The sequence below is a fragment of the Synchiropus splendidus genome, chromosome 19 (assembly GCF_027744825.2).
Source record: "Synchiropus splendidus isolate RoL2022-P1 chromosome 19, RoL_Sspl_1.0, whole genome shotgun sequence".
Taxonomy (NCBI): Eukaryota; Metazoa; Chordata; class Actinopteri; order Syngnathiformes; family Callionymidae; genus Synchiropus; species Synchiropus splendidus.
Genome location: NC_071352.1, coordinates 13,114,534 through 13,131,525, shown reverse-complemented (window position 1 = coordinate 13,131,525; position 16,992 = coordinate 13,114,534). Strand labels below are relative to the sequence as shown.

Here is a 16,992-nt window from a genome sequence, read left to right as displayed (position 1 = left end):
ATGTAGCTGCAGCTCAGAAATGCTTCTCTAGCTTGGACCCTGAAGGGAATTGCTGAATGAATAATCTGCTGAAAGATTTCTGGCTTTGTCATCTCAGGGAGATGCTCAGGAGGGGGCGTCTGTTGTGAGCGCTCAGGAGATCAGGGTGGTGGCTGAGTTGCTGCAGATCTCTCCAGAAGGGCTGCAGAAGTCCATCACCTACAAGGTCACGGTGCGTACACCTCAGTGCCTCAATGCAAAAATCATGAAGGTGCAACCTCCATTTATCCTGCTGTCACTGTGCCATTTAGCTTGACCACCTCAGACAGAATCATTGTCTGTGGGGCCCTTGCTCACGTATGCGCTGACGTGGAAGGGATTGAATCACCGTCAGCGTTGTTTACCTCCTCACAGAGCTGGCCAGACAAAGGAAGAAGCGCTGCTGGTGATCTACTTGAGAGCCGTGTTACTTCTTAAAGCCCTTTTATTCTAAGTGTGTGGGCTTTGTGCTTCAATTTGTTGCTTATTAGGCTCCAAAACTAAAGAGCCCCCCATGTACTGTGTGTTTTGGAGAACATTTGTTATGGATGCGTAAATCCTTATTTCAGATTTTCTATTGCAGAGAACTGATATTGACTTCTTCGGATCGTGGTGTGTTCTAAACCACAGTTTTCATCCCCAAATTAAGTTTGTCTTTTCCACAGGAGACAATGCGAGATAAGATTTACACCCCACTGACTGTGGAGAGTGCAGTCGATGCCAGGTACTTTTCTCACACAAATAAATCATTAAAGCCAGACGTGTGGACTGCAGTAAAAAATAACAGTAAATCAGAAGAAAAAGAAGTTACACTTCACTCTCTCTTCTGTGTTGCATTATTCATACATTCATGAGACTTTGTGGAAGATATATAATTATCTATGGAAACTTGTGGTCAGGTTTATGAAGTGTACCAAAGCTAACCTCTCTGTATAATGTCATGATAAATTCTCTCATTTCTCTCAATATGTGCACCTTATTATACCTAAGGAACCTTCTTTTACGTTGCCATACATGGTTATGAACATTCATGACATCTTCTGTAAACTATTATTATTTACATTATGACTATGTAATAAAGTTTTTTTTTTCTTTTTTTTCTTCTGTTTGTTCTGGGTTAGTGAATAAAATGCTTATTGGAAATGTTTATACATTCATACAATTCAATGCATTGAATGGTTGAAATACGGTCATGTAAATATTAAGGCTGTCAACGAGTAAAATTTTTCACAATTTTTTACATCCATCCTTTATATATATAACATAAAGGAAGATTTAATCAACCCAAGTGTGTTCTGTGATGTGACACTGTTGGTATGTTGTCTTCAGTGCCTCAGGTTATTCTAAAGAATGCTCTTGACAGTAACTGTTATGTTGGGTGGTTGCATGAGGAAAGTATTTTTGCCATTGATCATGAGTTAACACAGCTTTAGTGCGATTAATTGAAATGAAAAAAAAGAAAATATTGAGAGCCCTAGTAAAACAAAAACACAAATACAGTTTGTGTGTATTGGTAACGGACAACTCTTCGGTTCTGCTTGCAGAGACGCTGTTGCCAAGATCCTGTACTCGCTGCTGTTCAACTGGCTGACAGAGAGAATCAACGCTCAGGTGTATCCTCACCAACACTCGCTCTCCATCTCCATCCTGGACATCTATGGCTTTGAGGTGAAATACCTCTGTTTTCACGTCATGGTAAAAGAACCACCTCCTTACCAACGTGACACCTTCCATGTTGTGTGTGTATGTGTGTGTCTAAAAGAACAGGATCTGACATTCAACAGCTTTGAGCAGCTTTGCATCAACTACGCCAATGAGTACCTGCAGTTCTTCTTCAACAAGATCATCTTCAGGGAGGAACAGGTGCGTTCTCTCTCCTGACGTTTGCCAACCGCACATTTAATGTGGTGCTGTATGTGTGACACACATGTAGGAGGAGTACAGCAGAGAGCAAATTCCTTGGCAGGACATCCCGTTCAGCGACAACCAGCTCTGCATTGAACTGATTGCTGCAAAGCCTCATGGGATATTGCGGATTCTGGACGACCAGAGCGGTTTCCCTCAGGTAGAGGTTTGAAAACATTACTAACCCATCTTAGAAACTTAAGTTTGACTTTGGCAACCTGCCTCCAGGCTACAGACCACACTTTCCTCCAGAAGTGCCACTATCACCATGGCGGCTGTCCCTTGTACTCCAAGCCCAAAATGCCGCTGCCTGAGTTCACCATCAAGCACTACGCAGGACGAGTCACCTACCAGGTATCAAGCGCTGCTGTCAAAACTTTAAAAATTTGGTCTCAAACACATGGGCTGCGGGCCAGTTGAGTCAGACAGGAACTGTTCTGGAACGTAAGAGAAGTATGAACGTTTAAAAACTTAAAAATAAAATAAATCTTATAGAGCAAAACTAATTTGAAGTGTATTAATGGGAGGAAAATATTGAAATTTTTAAACAGAAGTATGTTGAAATGTGGATAAAAGTATGAACAGTATGTGTGTGTTGTTTTATATTTTAAGAGCTGCTAAATGTTTAATTTAAAAATCTTGGTCAAAGGGAGGGAATTTTTGAGAGGGATTTTTTTTCTTAAGAAAATTGTTTACATTAATAATAAAAAAGATGCATGATATGAAGCTCATGAAGTAAGTAATATTTTTTTTATTAAAAGTTATTATTTACGCACATGATGGCTTGATGTGATGTCTCTGATGCAGGTTCACAAGTTCTTGGATAAGAACTACGATCAGGTCCGGCAGGATGTTCTGGAACTGTTTATTCACAGCAAAAACAAGGTCATTTTAAACAGCACCCCACATCATCATTGCCATAAAGTGATTTGAGTTGGTTCTGCCTCAGATGGTCTCAAAACTCTTCCGGGCTCATGCTGAGGTCATGGGTCAACAGAGAGGAGGTCACCTGAGAAAAAGCAGTACCGTCACGAGGCGATACCAGGCTCCAACTGTCAGCAGCAAGTTCCAGACGTCGCTACTGGAGTTGGTGGAGAAAATGGATCGGTGAGACACGTGGCTGAAAGAAAGACACTCAGAGATGAACCCACATTTCTGTCATCTCATCTTGATTTCCCCTGCACAGATGTCACCCGTTTTTTGTGCGCTGCATCAAACCGAATCACCTGAAGGTATTTTTTTAGTCTTAGGAGCACATTTAAGGAACAATTCTCACCCTAAATTGACATAGCAAGCGGAGGTGTTTGAGGATGAGCTGGTCAGCAATCAGCTGAGGCACTCAGGCGTGCTCGAGACCATCAGGATCCGTAGAGAGGGATATCCGGTCCGGATGCCGTTCCATGTCTTCCTCTTCAGGTAATGCTCACTGTGCATCTGCTGCACGAAATGATATGAGTTGTTTGGATGCTGTGGAGGACATGTTCTGATCCTGAGGCAGGAGGCAGCGTTCTCTGTTCGCCTGAGTCTCTTACTCTTTTTTGCGCACTCATGTTTGTGCCCAGATACAAATCTCTGGTGGGGCTGCAAGAGATCCCTGCTGCGATTGGCGAGAACTGTGTGTTGATGTTAAGGAAGCTGTGTCCTCTCACACCTGGAGCGTACCACATCGGAGTGACCAAGGTGAGTCGCTCTTGATCAGCAAGTGTGATTCACAAGAAGAGCCACTGCTGCGTCAGGACGTGTGTTGACATCTGTTGACACTTGTGAAGATCAGTATGGAGCTCTTCCTTGTCTCCAGCTGTTTCTGAAAGAAGACATTTACCAGCTGTTGGAGTGCAAAAGGGAACAGTCCCGCCACCTCGCCGCTCTCACCCTGCAGCGCTATACCCGCATGTTCTTCGTCAGGAAACGCTTTGTGGCACTCCGCAACAAGATCGTCCTCCTGCAGGCGCAGTGCAGAGGCTACTTAGCCAGGTGAGTCCGGTCATGCTCAGGATTATTGACCCTCTTATGAGGAGTTTGTGCAGTTATTCCAGTTTTCTACTGTGCTATAAATTCTCCCATAGTCTTGCATGAGTTTGTTATTTGCCCTAGTTGTCTTATTTCTTTTGTATTTGCATTGATGCCTTTTTGTCTTGTTTTTGCTCCTGTGTCAGCTATTTTTCTGTGATATTATCATTCATAATAGTACCATTATTTATGAATGAATGAATATGTATTTCAGTCCCAATTTATAAAAGTAAATAGGCTATGCTAAGTTTTATGTTAAAATGTCCTTTCATCATCATTGGCTGAAATAATGACACACTACTTCAAATACTACTAAGAGACTTACAGTGCAATCACTTGTTGTTCACCTGATGCCCTCTAGGCAGCGCTATATGAAAAGGAGACGGGGTCTCGTCAGGTTCCGCTCCATCGTCCACATGTACGTCAGTCGCCGGCGATATGTAAAGGTGCAGTTCATTAATCCTCCTCATACTCTGGTTTATTATTGAACTAAAGTCGACTCAGGTCTTCACCAGTGCTTTTAAATGTTCAGAGAAAGTTTGAAGGCAGAAGACAGGTGGAGGAGGAGAAGAAAAGAAGAGAGATGGTAGGACAATATTTGACTTTTTTTTTTATGAACTCATGCAATGTTGGGAGGCTGCTGATATACTGCATGGAACATAAAGAATGTTAGTTATCGCTCTGTATTGCAGGAGTTAAACAAGCGTGAGGTGGTGAACGTCTCTCACCTGGTCATCCCTGCGGAGCTGGGCTCCCTGCTGCAGATGACTCGAGGTCTGGAAACATCTTCTCTTTGAGCCAAACTTCAAACTGAAATGAGTAGACCTCAATGTCCTCACGCCACCAATATTTCTGCGTCCCTGCAGTCGGACAGGAGTTGCACTCAGATTGCCTGGCTCTCCTTCAAACTCCTCACATCCAGGAGTCCTTGTCTTATCAACTCACTCTTCCTCTGGACATCAACAACTACCCCTTTTTCCGCTATGTGCAGATCTACTTCCAGGTAAGTGCTGGTTCCCAATGAGAAACACTGAACGCTTACGTTATAAATTGCACTCCTGCGTTGCAACACTGATCCTTCTGAGACAGGAGCCGAAGTTGGGCATGCTAACAGCTCCACTGGAAACCTCACTCACTCGCATCGAGGAGGACCTGAGAGCAGAAGCGCTGGAGATCTTCAATATGGTGGGTACAGCTGTGTGAGGGATCTGGTTTATATCCATGAGTGAGCTGCGGGTCAGTCGTGGCACCACCAGTTCTGCTGTGTCTTGTGCTACAGCTGTCTTCTTGTGTTCTGTTCCACCTGCTGTTTAATGGTCAGGTGTTGCGGTTCATGGGGGACCCGTACCTGAATGGGGCGCAGGAAAACATGTTCGGGAATTACATCATCCAGCGTGGGCTGATGGCTCCGGGGTTGCGCGATGAAATCCTGGCTCAGGTGGTGAACCAGGTATGGAGGAATGTGAACGCGGACAACGCAGAGCGAGGCTGGCTGCTGCTGCTGGCGTGCGTCTGCTGCTTCGCTCCGTCAGCCAAGCTGGACAAATACTTGCTCAAGTACTGGTTCACTCGCTCACTTCACGCTGTGTTTTTCGTACTCAATCTGATGCAACAAAACCCCTTTTTTTACCTCCTCCAGGTTTGTCTCCGACCACGCCCCTGCTGGTTGTCAGGTGCTACTGCAGCACAGACTCATCCAGGCCATTCAGAAGATGCAGTTCATCTCGGAGCCCATGCCCGAGAGTGCACGCATCTACCCGCTGTCTCTTCTGGAATGGACGGCCAACAGGAAGAAAGCCAACATGGTTCTGCATGTCCACTGCTTCGATGGTAACCCTGTGATACTTACTGTATATAAGTCTGCAGCGCCATCTGTTGGCCAATCTTATATCCTGTCGTTATTATAAGTTGTGAACAAGACACCCGATTTGTGTTCATGTCAACTCTTCTCAATATGTGTTGTGGTCATGATGTGGTTACAGGAGGGTCTTTCATGTGCCCGGTTCATTCCTGGACCAGTGGAGAAGACCTTGCTGCAGACATTCTGCACCATAGGTACTGTTTTGTTGTCTTGAAAATGAACATTATAACAAGTCTGTTTTTACTGTCTTCCCCAGGGGTGTGTCTGAGTGGTGGAGGGGGAGTTCCATTCTGATGAAGGAGCAAAGCCAGTGGGTGGAGTTAGCGGGACACGATTATGTGATGGACCTGATCGCAGATCTAGAGCTTCCACCGGACTTTCCCAAACAGAAGAGCTACTTCATCATCAGCACAGATAACCCTGCTAAAGTCAGGACCAACGCCAGTCTGTCAGTGAACGTCATCATACACTGGTGCCCAAATAACCGCAGGAGGCGCTGATGTCCACGTCTCTTCCCAGAACTTTGTTCGGCAGCGGCTTCGACTCAGATGAGGAGCTGACTCCCGCCTTCCCCGTCAGCGGCAGCAGCAGACCGGCATACAGTCTGCCTGACTCTGACGGATACTACAGTCATGGTGCCTCATCTGTCCATACATGATGTGATGATGTGAGAATGTTAAAGAGTCTCTTCCTGTCTGCAGAGTCAGATGCCTTCAGCGAGGGTCAGACTCAGAGAGGCATGGACCACTACCTGGACAGTCTGTTTGAGCCTGTGCTGTCGGACAGCAGCATTGTGAGTAACCGTCAATGATTGTCATATTATATGTCAATTATTTTGGCCGTTTTGCCAATATTATTAGGCGGTATTTTACTATTACCAATACTAATTTATTTCACTGATCATCTTTCTTGTGTTCTTCGAGAGTCTCTTTATAGCACTGTGATTCTTTTTAAATTAATATCTGTTACGTATTGTTACAGAATGTTACATTATTGTTCTATTCATAAAGATCAATATATTTTTCCTAAAAGACAATATGACAGCCCAAATAATAATAATAATAATAAAGAACCAAGCATCATGACCAAGGTTCCAGCATTAAGGCGGAATCAAAGTGAAGTGCTTTCCAGGACAGGAAATTACTTCTAATCTGAAGAATGGGTCTCAAACTCTACGGAAGTTTTGGGTGAGGATCCTCGTGGTTTGCCACTCATTTTGCTTCGTCTGATGTTGCTATTTATTTGCATTACAATAATCCTTGTTGGTCATTCCACTTAATGTCAATGGGAGTTAATTAAAGATCTATGGAACTATGGAAGCTTCTTTAAAAAAAAAGAGGCATCCCATCATGCATTGCAGAACTGAAAGGTCTCCCTTGTAGTTTTTTTTTTTCATCCTTCAGTCCGGATGCCACCTGGTTGTATTGTCAAAATCACGACGCAGTAATGAAATTACTTTAGCATTTGAGTGATTTGGTCGTATTTGCACTGTAATAAAGGTGTTTCTAATGTAAAGCCTAAATGTCACCCATTAGAATTCACTTGGTGTGGATGGATGAATGGAACATACGTGCTGTTGGACTGTGAATGAAGGCAGAGGGATGATTAGGTTACTGAGTGACTGCTGTAATGTAGCACCTCTTCTCTGCTCCACCTTCATCTCCATGTCTTAATTCACTTTTAAAGTTAGTTTGAAATGGTGCCAAGTGACCCCACCTGTGGTGATGTTGATGTGCCCTCGTGCTGAACTGTTAATCTGTGACTGCTTGTGATGGTTCAGCACTGTGCAGCTGCCTCCAAACTGTAGTGACTGCATGACATGCAGCAGTAGAGCTGCTCAGTGCAGGTGCTTTTTCAGTGGAGCATTTCCTCCAGTGAGTACGGTAATCCAAGGGAGTATTCAGTTCCCCTCACACTCTGCCACAGAGAGGCCAAAGCTTCCACCGCTGCTCATCTTCAAGTCTTCTTACCTCTCTGCCACCAGGAAATGGAACGAGCGCGGAGTTTGTCAGCGAGGATGAAGGGTGGAGGAGGAATTCACAGGGATGAAGGCGGGACTGCAGGGACCCCCAGTCGTCCCTATCCACCGGGAATACACCCCGGAGGTAAAACAGGCTGAAGCTTGTCCACTGGGGAGGTCAACTATGGCCACCTGTCTCCTCCCGCATGACTATTGGAAGGGTTGTGAACATGAGTGACAAGGGAGTGGGAGGGAGGAAAGCTCATGGTTAAATATCGATAAAGGTACTGACTAAAAGTCTTTCTTTCACCTGGTTATTTGTTTTGACTCAATCCATCTTCTGCAATTATTCATCTGTGATACATTTATTCTGACTATATTTATCACTTCTATTTAGTCTTTTTGTTGTTTCCATTCAGCTTTTGTAAGTTCACCATCTTTATTTATTTGCTCTTTTAGTGGCTTGACAGAATGTGTGTCAATGTTGAAGACATATTAGCCTCCGTTTTCCTCTGTAACAGTGGTGGTACATTTTGAGTTGTCTAGCCATAAAAGAGAGGGAACTTATTAATTTAAGACTTAGTTTGGTGGGTATTTTCATTTAATTCTGCATTGTATTTGATGATCCTCAGTGTCTATATCATTTATGTGATGAAAGGCGCAGTGAAAGAATCATGGGCAAAATGTGAAACTATTTTGTTCAATGGATTCATGAATTTTATTTTTCGATTGTACAGTCAGTCCACTTTATTGTTCTGAAATTTTAGTTTGTGATATTTTCATGGACGTTTAATGCCAATATTATCTTACCTGTTGTACTTTCAGGAGCCTGGAGTGTGAAGGTTCAATGTCACAGTTCAGCTCACCTTATATCGGTTCGTTTAGTCGCTGTAATGAGTGGCTCAGGCTAATCAATAATTTAGTGCAGCCATTCACTGTAACCACAGACGCTGGCAGTGCTTCTGCTCGACCTGCTGCTGACTCACATCCGTCGCACAGACATGTAGTGCTCCTGAAAACGCTTTCCCTCACAGCTTAGTTAAAAGATGCTTCAGCTGGAATGTTATTTCATCTTCACCCAATTATTTATCCTTGTGAAGTTGAACCATTCTAGTCAGAAAAGAATATTATATAAAGCTTAGGTCAAGCTGAAGGTCTTGATCCAGTCGCCGCTCAATGTCTGTGGACCTTCTTAACACAGTGGAGGGTTTGTATTTACCCATGTTCCCTGCTTGCTGCCCTTCAAGCGGTCCCGGTGCTTCCGGTAGCAGGAGGAATGATGCCTCCCATTCCTGCAATGCCAATCCCCTCCCACCACCATCACCATCAACAGCACCAGCAACAGGAGGAGCAGCCTCAAAGACAGTTCCACCAGTATAACCGGCCCCAGGATCCCTACAGCCAGCAGACGACCCCCACAACGCCTCAGTCAGCTAATCTGTTGCCACCTAAAAGCAGCTCTGTTGTTCAGCCAGTGTTCTCCCCTCCTGCTGCTGCTTCTGAGAGAAGCACCGCTGGAACGTTCCCCGGAACCGCAGGTTTACCTGGTGTGCTGCCCCCCACCACAGCATCTGTTCTTCCAGACTTACCTGTGCTCCCAGGTGTGCCAGCGTGGATGAGGTGCAGTGGCCTGAAGTGACAGGCGTGATGCTCTGTTAAAATAGGAAGTTGTCTCTCTTTCCGCTGTTTGGTTTGTTTGCTGTGAACTTTGTCACCTCCGCTATTCTCTGTCCCCAAATGTAACTGGTTTCGTTCCTGCAGGATCGGAGCAGACCGTCCTCAACCAACAGCAGCAGGCCATCATCAACCAGCAGGCCATCATTCTGGTGAGATTACTCGCTGAATACATTCAATGCTGAATGTGCAACCTCACAAGAATGTGGAGACCAGTTTTCTGTTGTGTGAAAAGTTATTTTGTCTCAACTTTTATCGAAGCTAAAAATGTAATGCATTCTGTCGCTCTCTTGGCATTGGCGGTTTGTTGACCTGAAAAAAGGCCCAGCAGATGACCATGCAGGCCATTGCAATCCAGCAGCAGATGTTGTCCTCCTTCCCCCCAGCTGCCCCGGCCCCCCAGTCGCCCCCCATACATCACACTGGCTCACGCGAACCAAGTCCAGTGAGTAGACTCCTCTTGCTGTCTTTCTCAATTGTAATGTCATGCCACACAAATGACCCCACTGCCTTCAATATTCTGGCTCTACAGACCAGCGACAGACAGGATTCACTGCACCAGTCTACGGCAGCTCACCACAACACAGGTGTGTTTTTTAAAGTTTTAAAAAGTTTTGAGAATGTTAAACACGAATGAAACTCATTGTGGCACTAGACATCTGAGAGAGAGAGAGACAGAGTGAGAGATTAAAGCTGTCTCTCACTGGCTGTGTCAATTTCAAATGCAAACAAAAAGTAAAAATGGCGTCCGCTTCCCACAATACATTTTGAGGTCATCTGCCCTTTTGAGCCCTATAGCTAGACTTCTCTGTTCCCCTTCACTCATGGTTTGGTCAGTTTGTATAACTCGCTCCAGTTGCTGCTCAATTTCTTAAGTGGCTTCATCTGGACCAGAATTAGGAAAGCAAACTTCTCTTTCAGGTCCCACAAGAGCGCCCCCTCCTGAAAGTGTTGTCCAGTCCACTGTGAGTAACACGGAGCGCCTAGAGCCCAGTCATGACATCAAAGACATCATCAAGCAGCACCAGCCCGCAGCAATAACCCCCTCTGGATCTGCCACTCCAAGGTAACGCACACGTCTCTGATGGTTGCTCAAACGCTCGTGTTAAAAATCCACTCACTGCAGAAGGGACGACGGGAAAGTGTTCCTGAAGAGGCCGGATCCTCATGATGAAGCCATGGAGATCCTGAAAGAACAGATGGCAAACCCACCACAACCAGTGAGCACCACCTCACATGCTTGCAAACACTGACCGACCTGACCTCCAATGATTTCCTAGATGCAGAGAAGATCCACCAGGCATAAAGAAGGGGGGCAGGCCAAGGTCAGCGGACCATCCCATCTCAGAGTTGGTGGTCCAGCTAGTGCCAACACAAGCCCCGCCCTTCCCCTAGGTAAGATGCCTCTGATTTCCTGAGAGTATCTGACTGATGAAATCTTTGTAGTGTCTAGAGAGCTACCAGTGGAGGAGGAGATCATCCAAACTCAGCTGCACAGCAGGACCAGCCAGGATTATTACACCTACAACAACGTGCCTTGGAAGTTGTTCATGAGAAAAGAGGTATGAAGTTAATGGTATTAGTCTTGCGATTATTCCTAACTGTCGTTTTTATCCAGGTGTTTTATCCAAAAGAAACCGTGAACAACCCACTGGTGCTGGATCTGATCTTCAGACAGGTTCATACTGACACACCTTTTATTCATTTATTTCGTGCATCATGACATTTTGACTTTTTGGTCAGGTTGTGCATGACACTTACTCAGAGGCCTGCATCCGCATCACTCAAGAGGAGCGGCAGAAGATGAAAGACCTGCTTGGTATTGGTAGACAGAACATTGCTCTTGATTGTGTTAAGAGAATTTAAGGCATACGGTATGTGATTTTGCAGCCGAGAACAAGGTGGAACAAGGGTCTGTGACGCATGATGAGAATGTGAAAAAGAGGGTGGTGGCCATGGCCCGAGACTCATGGGAGATCTACTTTTCACGTCTCTTCCCAGCCTCGGTGAGTTCTTATGAGCTGCCATATTGAATGCAGAGATGAAATGTGTGTCTCGCGTGTGTTCAGGGGAGTGTTGGAACCGGAGTCCAGGTTCTGTCCGTTTCTCACTTTGGCATCAAGCTGCTGAAGATGGTAAGAAGCAGCTCCAATGCTCCCGACTACTTCAGAGTTCTGCGCCCATACAGGTGAGCTCCACAAACGTCTCATTGGTTCGACCCTCGACCTCTTGACTCACTGTCCTGCTGGTGGGTCTTGATTCCTGCAGCTACTTGGACATCCTTTTCGTGTCGATTCCGTCCAAGAACATGCTGGAGTTCAATCTGGTCAATGAGAAGCTGATCCTGTTCTCGGCCAAGGCCCCGCAGGTCAAGAACATGATCGATCACTTCCTCACAGAGCTCAAGAAGGTCAGCTGCACTGTGTTCTAACACACTTGTGTCAAGGGAAGCTTTCACAACACTCTTTCCCTATTCAGGTTGACGTTCTCATTTTGTTTCTTTATCCTCCTTTTAAGACCATTTTCACTCATGCATAATTGTGCGGTTGTCTGTTCAGTTTTGCCTCTTTATGTTTTTATTGTTGCATTTGTTATATTATCCTCCATTTTTAATTGTTTTTCCATCACTGCCTTTTCTTCCCAATAGCTTAACCTTTCCCCCTGTCCTCTCTTAATTCTGTTCACATCTATCTCAAGTTTTTTTCTCAATTTTTGTGGCTTTTTAAAAGTTTACTTTTCTCTTTATTCTTTAAAGTGTGTTGTTTTGTTTTCAGTCATTTTCCTCGCCTATTTTTTTGAGGAGTTGGTGAAAGTTGTGCTACTTCTTTTTCATCTAGCTCTCATTTTTCATTTTCTTTAAATGAAGTTGATGCCGTTCATTACTCCTAATGTCTTCTCTTTCCCTTAATTTTGTAATTCCATTGTTGCCACTGGTCCACCCCTCCTTTTTCAGGACTCAGAGTACGTGGTGGCTGTGCGCAACTACATCACTGATGACAGAAGTCATCTCAGCTTCCATAAAGGCGACATAGTTAAACTGCAGCACATGGATGGTTTGGAGGCTGGTGAGAGGCTCACTTTTCCTTATCCGTGCTGCTTTCTAGTGTGAACAAATGTGTGTGTTCAGGCAAGTGCTACGGCTGCATTGTGAAGAAGAAAGTCATGCTTCTGGAGGAATTAAAAAGAGAAACTCCAGAGTTTGGTGAGCCATGCCAGAGCCACTGCAGTGGTCTGTACCACTAATGCGACGATCAGCTAATGCAGGGTCGGGTGTGCGTGCAGGTTGGCAGTTTGGTGCGGTTTGTGGAAAGTCAGCCGTGTTTCCCAGAGAATACGTTCAGCCCACTGCGGCGCCAGATTTCCTGATTCTCCCTGCTGAGCGAGTGGAACCTCGAGACAGACACGGACGCGTCGCTGCGTCAGCTGCTGTCGCTGTGGCAATGGGCTCCGTGGTCGCTGCCCATGAGCTTGACATCTCGACTGAGGTCTGCAGGATTGTGTGTTGTTAAATGATCATCGCATAGTTTGACGTTTTAGGGCGTGTCGCAGGTCGTAAATGAGCTCTACGGAGAGGCTCTGAATGGAGACCTGGAGGACCTGCCTCTGCATGGCACTCAGTACCACATGGTGGAGTTTGCTAAGAAATACTTCAGAGAGGCAACACGGAACAAGAGGTGGTGATTCTAACTAGAGTAATAATAGCGACAGCTATAGTTCTGGCACTAGTCATGATAAATGTGTACAGTATTATAGCCTAAAACACTGTTTTTGTCTTCCCCAGTGATCAGAAAACCAAGAAGGTTGACAGCAGAGATCCAGGAGAAATGGTGAAGTTCACCAAGGTGATGATGCGGTTTGCTTACTTGCGGCATATGAGTGGATGAACCTACATGTGTCAACTGTGATTCCTGACCGTGTTGTTTCTCCCCAGACTCCTATAAAGGAATCTCTCATTGATTTCTCCGACAGTGGCATGAATCGAGTGTCTGCAGATATCTTCCTTGGTGAGAAAATGGTTCTCCCTAATTGTTCAATATATTATTAAAAAATGTCATAAAATATATTGAGAAAAAATAAGGTGAATACATTTGTTCACAATGACACTTGTTTTATTGATGAAAACAACCCTAACACTAACACTAACCCTTAGAAAGGAATCTAAGATGTTTGCTCAAATGATTTAAACCGAACAAACGTGTTCTCTTTGTGCAGCAATCATGAAGTTCATGGGTGACTTTGCCATGAAAGGTCAGACAGAACAGGACCTTGTCACCAGCATATTGAAGGTAAAACAAATCATCCACTCCTTCATCTGTTGTCCTGACTCCTCTGTTTTCCCTCTGTGTCAAGTTGAGTGCCGATCATGGCCTGATGAAGGATGAAGCCTACTGCCAAGTCATGAAACAGGTCACTGCCAACACCAGCTCTAAGCCGTGAGTTATAGTCCTGAAATCCTCTGGAGGTTTGCTGCAGCATGGCGTGTCAACAAGTTTATCTTGGTGCAGGGATAGCTACCAGCGAGGGTGGCGTCTCCTCTACATCCTGACTGCCTTCCATCGCTGCTCAGAAGTGATGAAGCCGTTCGTGCTGAAGTTTCTTCAGGACGCCAGTGAAAGTCTCGGGGTGCAGTACCAAGGTAGGACTGTTGTTATTCACCATAAAGTCCTTCCATCCTGACCACGACCTCGGTCCTACAGGCATCGCCAAGGCGTGTGAGCAGAACCTCAGGAGGACTTTCCAATATGGAGGACGTGTCCAGTTTCCCAACAGCATGGAGCTGAAGGCCATGTTGGTGCGTGGCATCCTGTTTCTGATGATTTCACTTCAGAGAAACAATGTCGAATAATTTGTCTGTTTCGTTTCAATTGTGAGTCTGAGTTGGATGTTGGTGTGCAGGCTGGTCGGAGCTCCAAGAGACAACTTTTCCTTCTGCCTGGAGGGATGGAGAGACACCTGAAAATCAAAACATGTTCTGTGAGAGACACTTTGTACCATCATCTTCAGTCTGCTCTGATGGTGTGCTTGAATGAACTTGCTCTGTTGCAGGTGGCTCTTGATGCTATTGAAGAGCTGTGCTATGAGATGGGTCTTCAGAGGGCAGACGCGTTGGATGAGTATGCCATCTTCCTGGTCACACACAAAGGTCTGATCAACAAACATGAACGCTGATCTCTGCAGCGTAATGAATGAGTTTGTGTCCTGGTAGGTCAGAACGTTCGTCCACTGAACAAGCGAGAGTACATCTTGGATGTGGCCACAGAGGCGGAAACTGTTGACACCAGCTACAGCCTGTGGTTCCGGAGGGTCATCTGGAGTCTGGCTCTCAAACTGGACAACGAGCTGTACGTCACCATGCACTACAACCAGGTACTGTTTCAGAATACAGAACTTTGGAAGTGAAAATGCTCCAGAGAGTTGAGATAGGCTGGCACTTGTCTCCAGCGTCTTAGCTCGACAGCTGAAAGCAATAGGAACCATTATCAAAATGAGGCGACAAGATGTATGTATGTAAGGTGTATGAAAGCTTCAGGTGAAGCTACATTCTTAATATCTATCATTCAATGTCTTTTTTAGCATTTGAAATATTGTTGATGGCATTAGCTCAGCATCAGCTCAGGGACAGCAGGTGGCAGTCACGCCCCAGAAGTCACTCAGTAATGGACCTCATGCTGGATCTCGCTCTCTAGAGAGATCCAGATGTGACCCCAGAACATCTGTTCCTTGAACATTTCGTGGTCATTTTTATCACGCATGTGTCTCGTGTCAGGTGCTGCCGGACTATCTCAAGGCTCTGCTGACAGTTGTTCCTCAAGGAAAAGCCAGCGAACCGCATCTCCAGCAGCTGGCTCGACTGGCGTCTCTTCAGCACCGTGCCAAAGACACGATCTACCTGCCCACCATGTATGAGTATCACTCAGATGTCCCTCATTGACAGACTCGCTGACTGTGCCCTCCGTGTCTCCAAGTCGTGACTTGCAGGAGTGTGTCCCGCCGCAGTTCTACAGCAAACAAGGTCCACAACAGTGGCTGAACATGGCGACACAACACATGCAGCAGGTCCAGCCCCTGAACACGCACCAGGCTCGTGCCCAGTTCCTCGGTAGGACTCTGCGTGTGTGCTGTCACTGACTGCAAAATAACGGTGCTCAGTGACGGTGCTGAGTTGTGACTCTCCCCTCAGGTCTTGTCAGTGCCTTCCCCATGTTCGGCTCCTCCTTCTTTTACATCCAAAGCTCCAGTTCCGGCTCAGTCCAGGCTCCCTGCATACTAGCAGTGAACCTCAACGGACTTCACTTCCTCAACAAGGACACACATGTACCACACACTTACTCATATTTCATACTTATGTTTTGTATGTGTTGGTCATTCAATTTTATCTTTAAATTTCTATTGACACACACTATAGTCAGCCTCCAGCACTGGTCAGTAACCGTCACAAGACAATTTTGAAGATGCGAATGTTGTGTTTAATGGATGAAGTTTTTATTTCCATCAACTCTCAGCTGATGTTTTGTTGTTCCACATTAGGAGGTCATGGTGCGATTCCCTTTGAAGGACGTCCAGTCCACTCGCACCCAGAGGCCAACGTCAGGCTCCAGTTACCCTTATGTGGAGGTGATGATCGGAGATTTGCTCAACCAACGCGTCACACAGCTTCAACTGGAGCAGGTGAGAGTGGACACCAGGGACGTGAAGAAAGTTACGGCTCTACGTGAGAGTGGTTAAACATTTTTCTCACCTAGGGGTTGGAGTTGTGCCGCGTCATCGCTATGCACATGGAGAACATGCTGTCAGTCAGAGAAAAGAGACTCACGCTGCCACCCAGCGAAATCACCCTTCTGTAACACAGGCACGCCTGTCCAGCCTTTTTATGCCGCTACCTCTCTTTATTTATCTATTTGAAGGAAATTATTATGTAGTTATACGGAATTATAATTACATAAATAAGTGCAGATATTTTTGCTGTTTCTTGTCCTCTTACTGATAGGAGGTCCATGTGTTTCTGCATTAGAAAACACTCATCAATACTGAAGGAAATTATTTGTGGAATTGCATGACTTGTTATCTATTTTTTTTTAGATATAATTTTTATAGTGAACACCGACTCTGTAGGCTTGAAACTTTTGCACTATTATTACAGGAAGGGCATGTATTGTATGTAAAAAAAAACTGCGTTGTCTCATTCTTTATTAAAGTTTGAAGAATAATATGTTTTGTTTTTTATTTAAGGTGCAAAAATGAGTAAAGCACTGAAAGTCAAACAGGCTTGTTTTTTTCAAATATTTTGTCTTATGTCATAAGTATGGCGTGTTCTTGTGCTTATTTTTGATATACGGAACATTGTTAGACTAGTTTAAAATGATTGTAAAGGATATTAGATTGAAAATTTATTTTGTATTTATTATGTAACCAATCGTTGCAGATGATGTTTTGCTTCAATGGGCCATCAGACCGTACGGTCGAAGTCGTGATGCAGAAACGGTGCGCCCCGTGACACGAATCAAACACCCCAACGCTCAGAATTGTGGGCGTGTCCAACTAAATTGTTCCCACATTCCCTCGC

General features: G+C 45.1%; 1 protein-coding gene across 4 annotated transcripts in view; it reads left to right on the top strand.

Moving 5' to 3' along the window:
- myo15aa (myosin XVAa) overlaps nt 1–16,622 on the top strand; it is a 30,692-nt gene extending 14,070 nt beyond the window's left edge. For 3 of the 4 annotated variants that reach the window (XM_053852109.1, XM_053852108.1, XM_053852107.1), the window contains 55 exons: nt 98–211; nt 684–742; nt 1,563–1,686; nt 1,786–1,881; nt 1,952–2,083; nt 2,152–2,277; nt 2,731–2,808; nt 2,873–3,030; nt 3,110–3,155; nt 3,215–3,339; nt 3,486–3,603; nt 3,722–3,897; nt 4,295–4,379; nt 4,466–4,519; nt 4,626–4,707; nt 4,800–4,936; nt 5,023–5,118; nt 5,255–5,490; nt 5,573–5,763; nt 5,916–5,988; nt 6,051–6,242; nt 6,314–6,429; nt 6,496–6,587; nt 7,779–7,899; nt 9,002–9,355; nt 9,516–9,580; nt 9,751–9,873; nt 9,961–10,015; nt 10,350–10,494; nt 10,555–10,648; nt 10,709–10,823; nt 10,875–10,990; nt 11,047–11,106; nt 11,172–11,247; nt 11,319–11,434; nt 11,498–11,616; nt 11,697–11,838; nt 12,382–12,493; nt 12,556–12,630; nt 12,711–12,913; nt 12,978–13,102; nt 13,210–13,270; nt 13,360–13,432; nt 13,641–13,714; nt 13,779–13,861; nt 13,934–14,064; nt 14,126–14,220; nt 14,325–14,402; nt 14,475–14,571; nt 14,635–14,795; nt 15,196–15,329; nt 15,395–15,528; nt 15,610–15,743; nt 15,957–16,097; nt 16,172–16,622. In XM_053852109.1, the coding sequence (XP_053708084.1) occupies nt 98–211; nt 684–742; nt 1,563–1,686; nt 1,786–1,881; nt 1,952–2,083; nt 2,152–2,277; nt 2,731–2,808; nt 2,873–3,030; nt 3,110–3,155; nt 3,215–3,339; nt 3,486–3,603; nt 3,722–3,897; nt 4,295–4,379; nt 4,466–4,519; nt 4,626–4,707; nt 4,800–4,936; nt 5,023–5,118; nt 5,255–5,490; nt 5,573–5,763; nt 5,916–5,988; nt 6,051–6,242; nt 6,314–6,429; nt 6,496–6,587; nt 7,779–7,899; nt 9,002–9,355; nt 9,516–9,580; nt 9,751–9,873; nt 9,961–10,015; nt 10,350–10,494; nt 10,555–10,648; nt 10,709–10,823; nt 10,875–10,990; nt 11,047–11,106; nt 11,172–11,247; nt 11,319–11,434; nt 11,498–11,616; nt 11,697–11,838; nt 12,382–12,493; nt 12,556–12,630; nt 12,711–12,913; nt 12,978–13,102; nt 13,210–13,270; nt 13,360–13,432; nt 13,641–13,714; nt 13,779–13,861; nt 13,934–14,064; nt 14,126–14,220; nt 14,325–14,402; nt 14,475–14,571; nt 14,635–14,795; nt 15,196–15,329; nt 15,395–15,528; nt 15,610–15,743; nt 15,957–16,097; nt 16,172–16,273 (6,420 nt within the window). In that variant the 3' untranslated portion in view covers nt 16,274–16,622. The remainder of the gene's footprint in view (nt 1–97; nt 212–683; nt 743–1,562; nt 1,687–1,785; nt 1,882–1,951; nt 2,084–2,151; nt 2,278–2,730; nt 2,809–2,872; nt 3,031–3,109; nt 3,156–3,214; nt 3,340–3,485; nt 3,604–3,721; nt 3,898–4,294; nt 4,380–4,465; nt 4,520–4,625; nt 4,708–4,799; nt 4,937–5,022; nt 5,119–5,254; nt 5,491–5,572; nt 5,764–5,915; nt 5,989–6,050; nt 6,243–6,313; nt 6,430–6,495; nt 6,588–7,778; nt 7,900–9,001; nt 9,356–9,515; nt 9,581–9,750; nt 9,874–9,960; nt 10,016–10,349; nt 10,495–10,554; nt 10,649–10,708; nt 10,824–10,874; nt 10,991–11,046; nt 11,107–11,171; nt 11,248–11,318; nt 11,435–11,497; nt 11,617–11,696; nt 11,839–12,381; nt 12,494–12,555; nt 12,631–12,710; nt 12,914–12,977; nt 13,103–13,209; nt 13,271–13,359; nt 13,433–13,640; nt 13,715–13,778; nt 13,862–13,933; nt 14,065–14,125; nt 14,221–14,324; nt 14,403–14,474; nt 14,572–14,634; nt 14,796–15,195; nt 15,330–15,394; nt 15,529–15,609; nt 15,744–15,956; nt 16,098–16,171) is intronic. The other variant, XM_053852110.1, reaches the window with a different exon arrangement.
- The last annotated feature ends 370 nt before the right edge of the window (nt 16,623–16,992 follow it).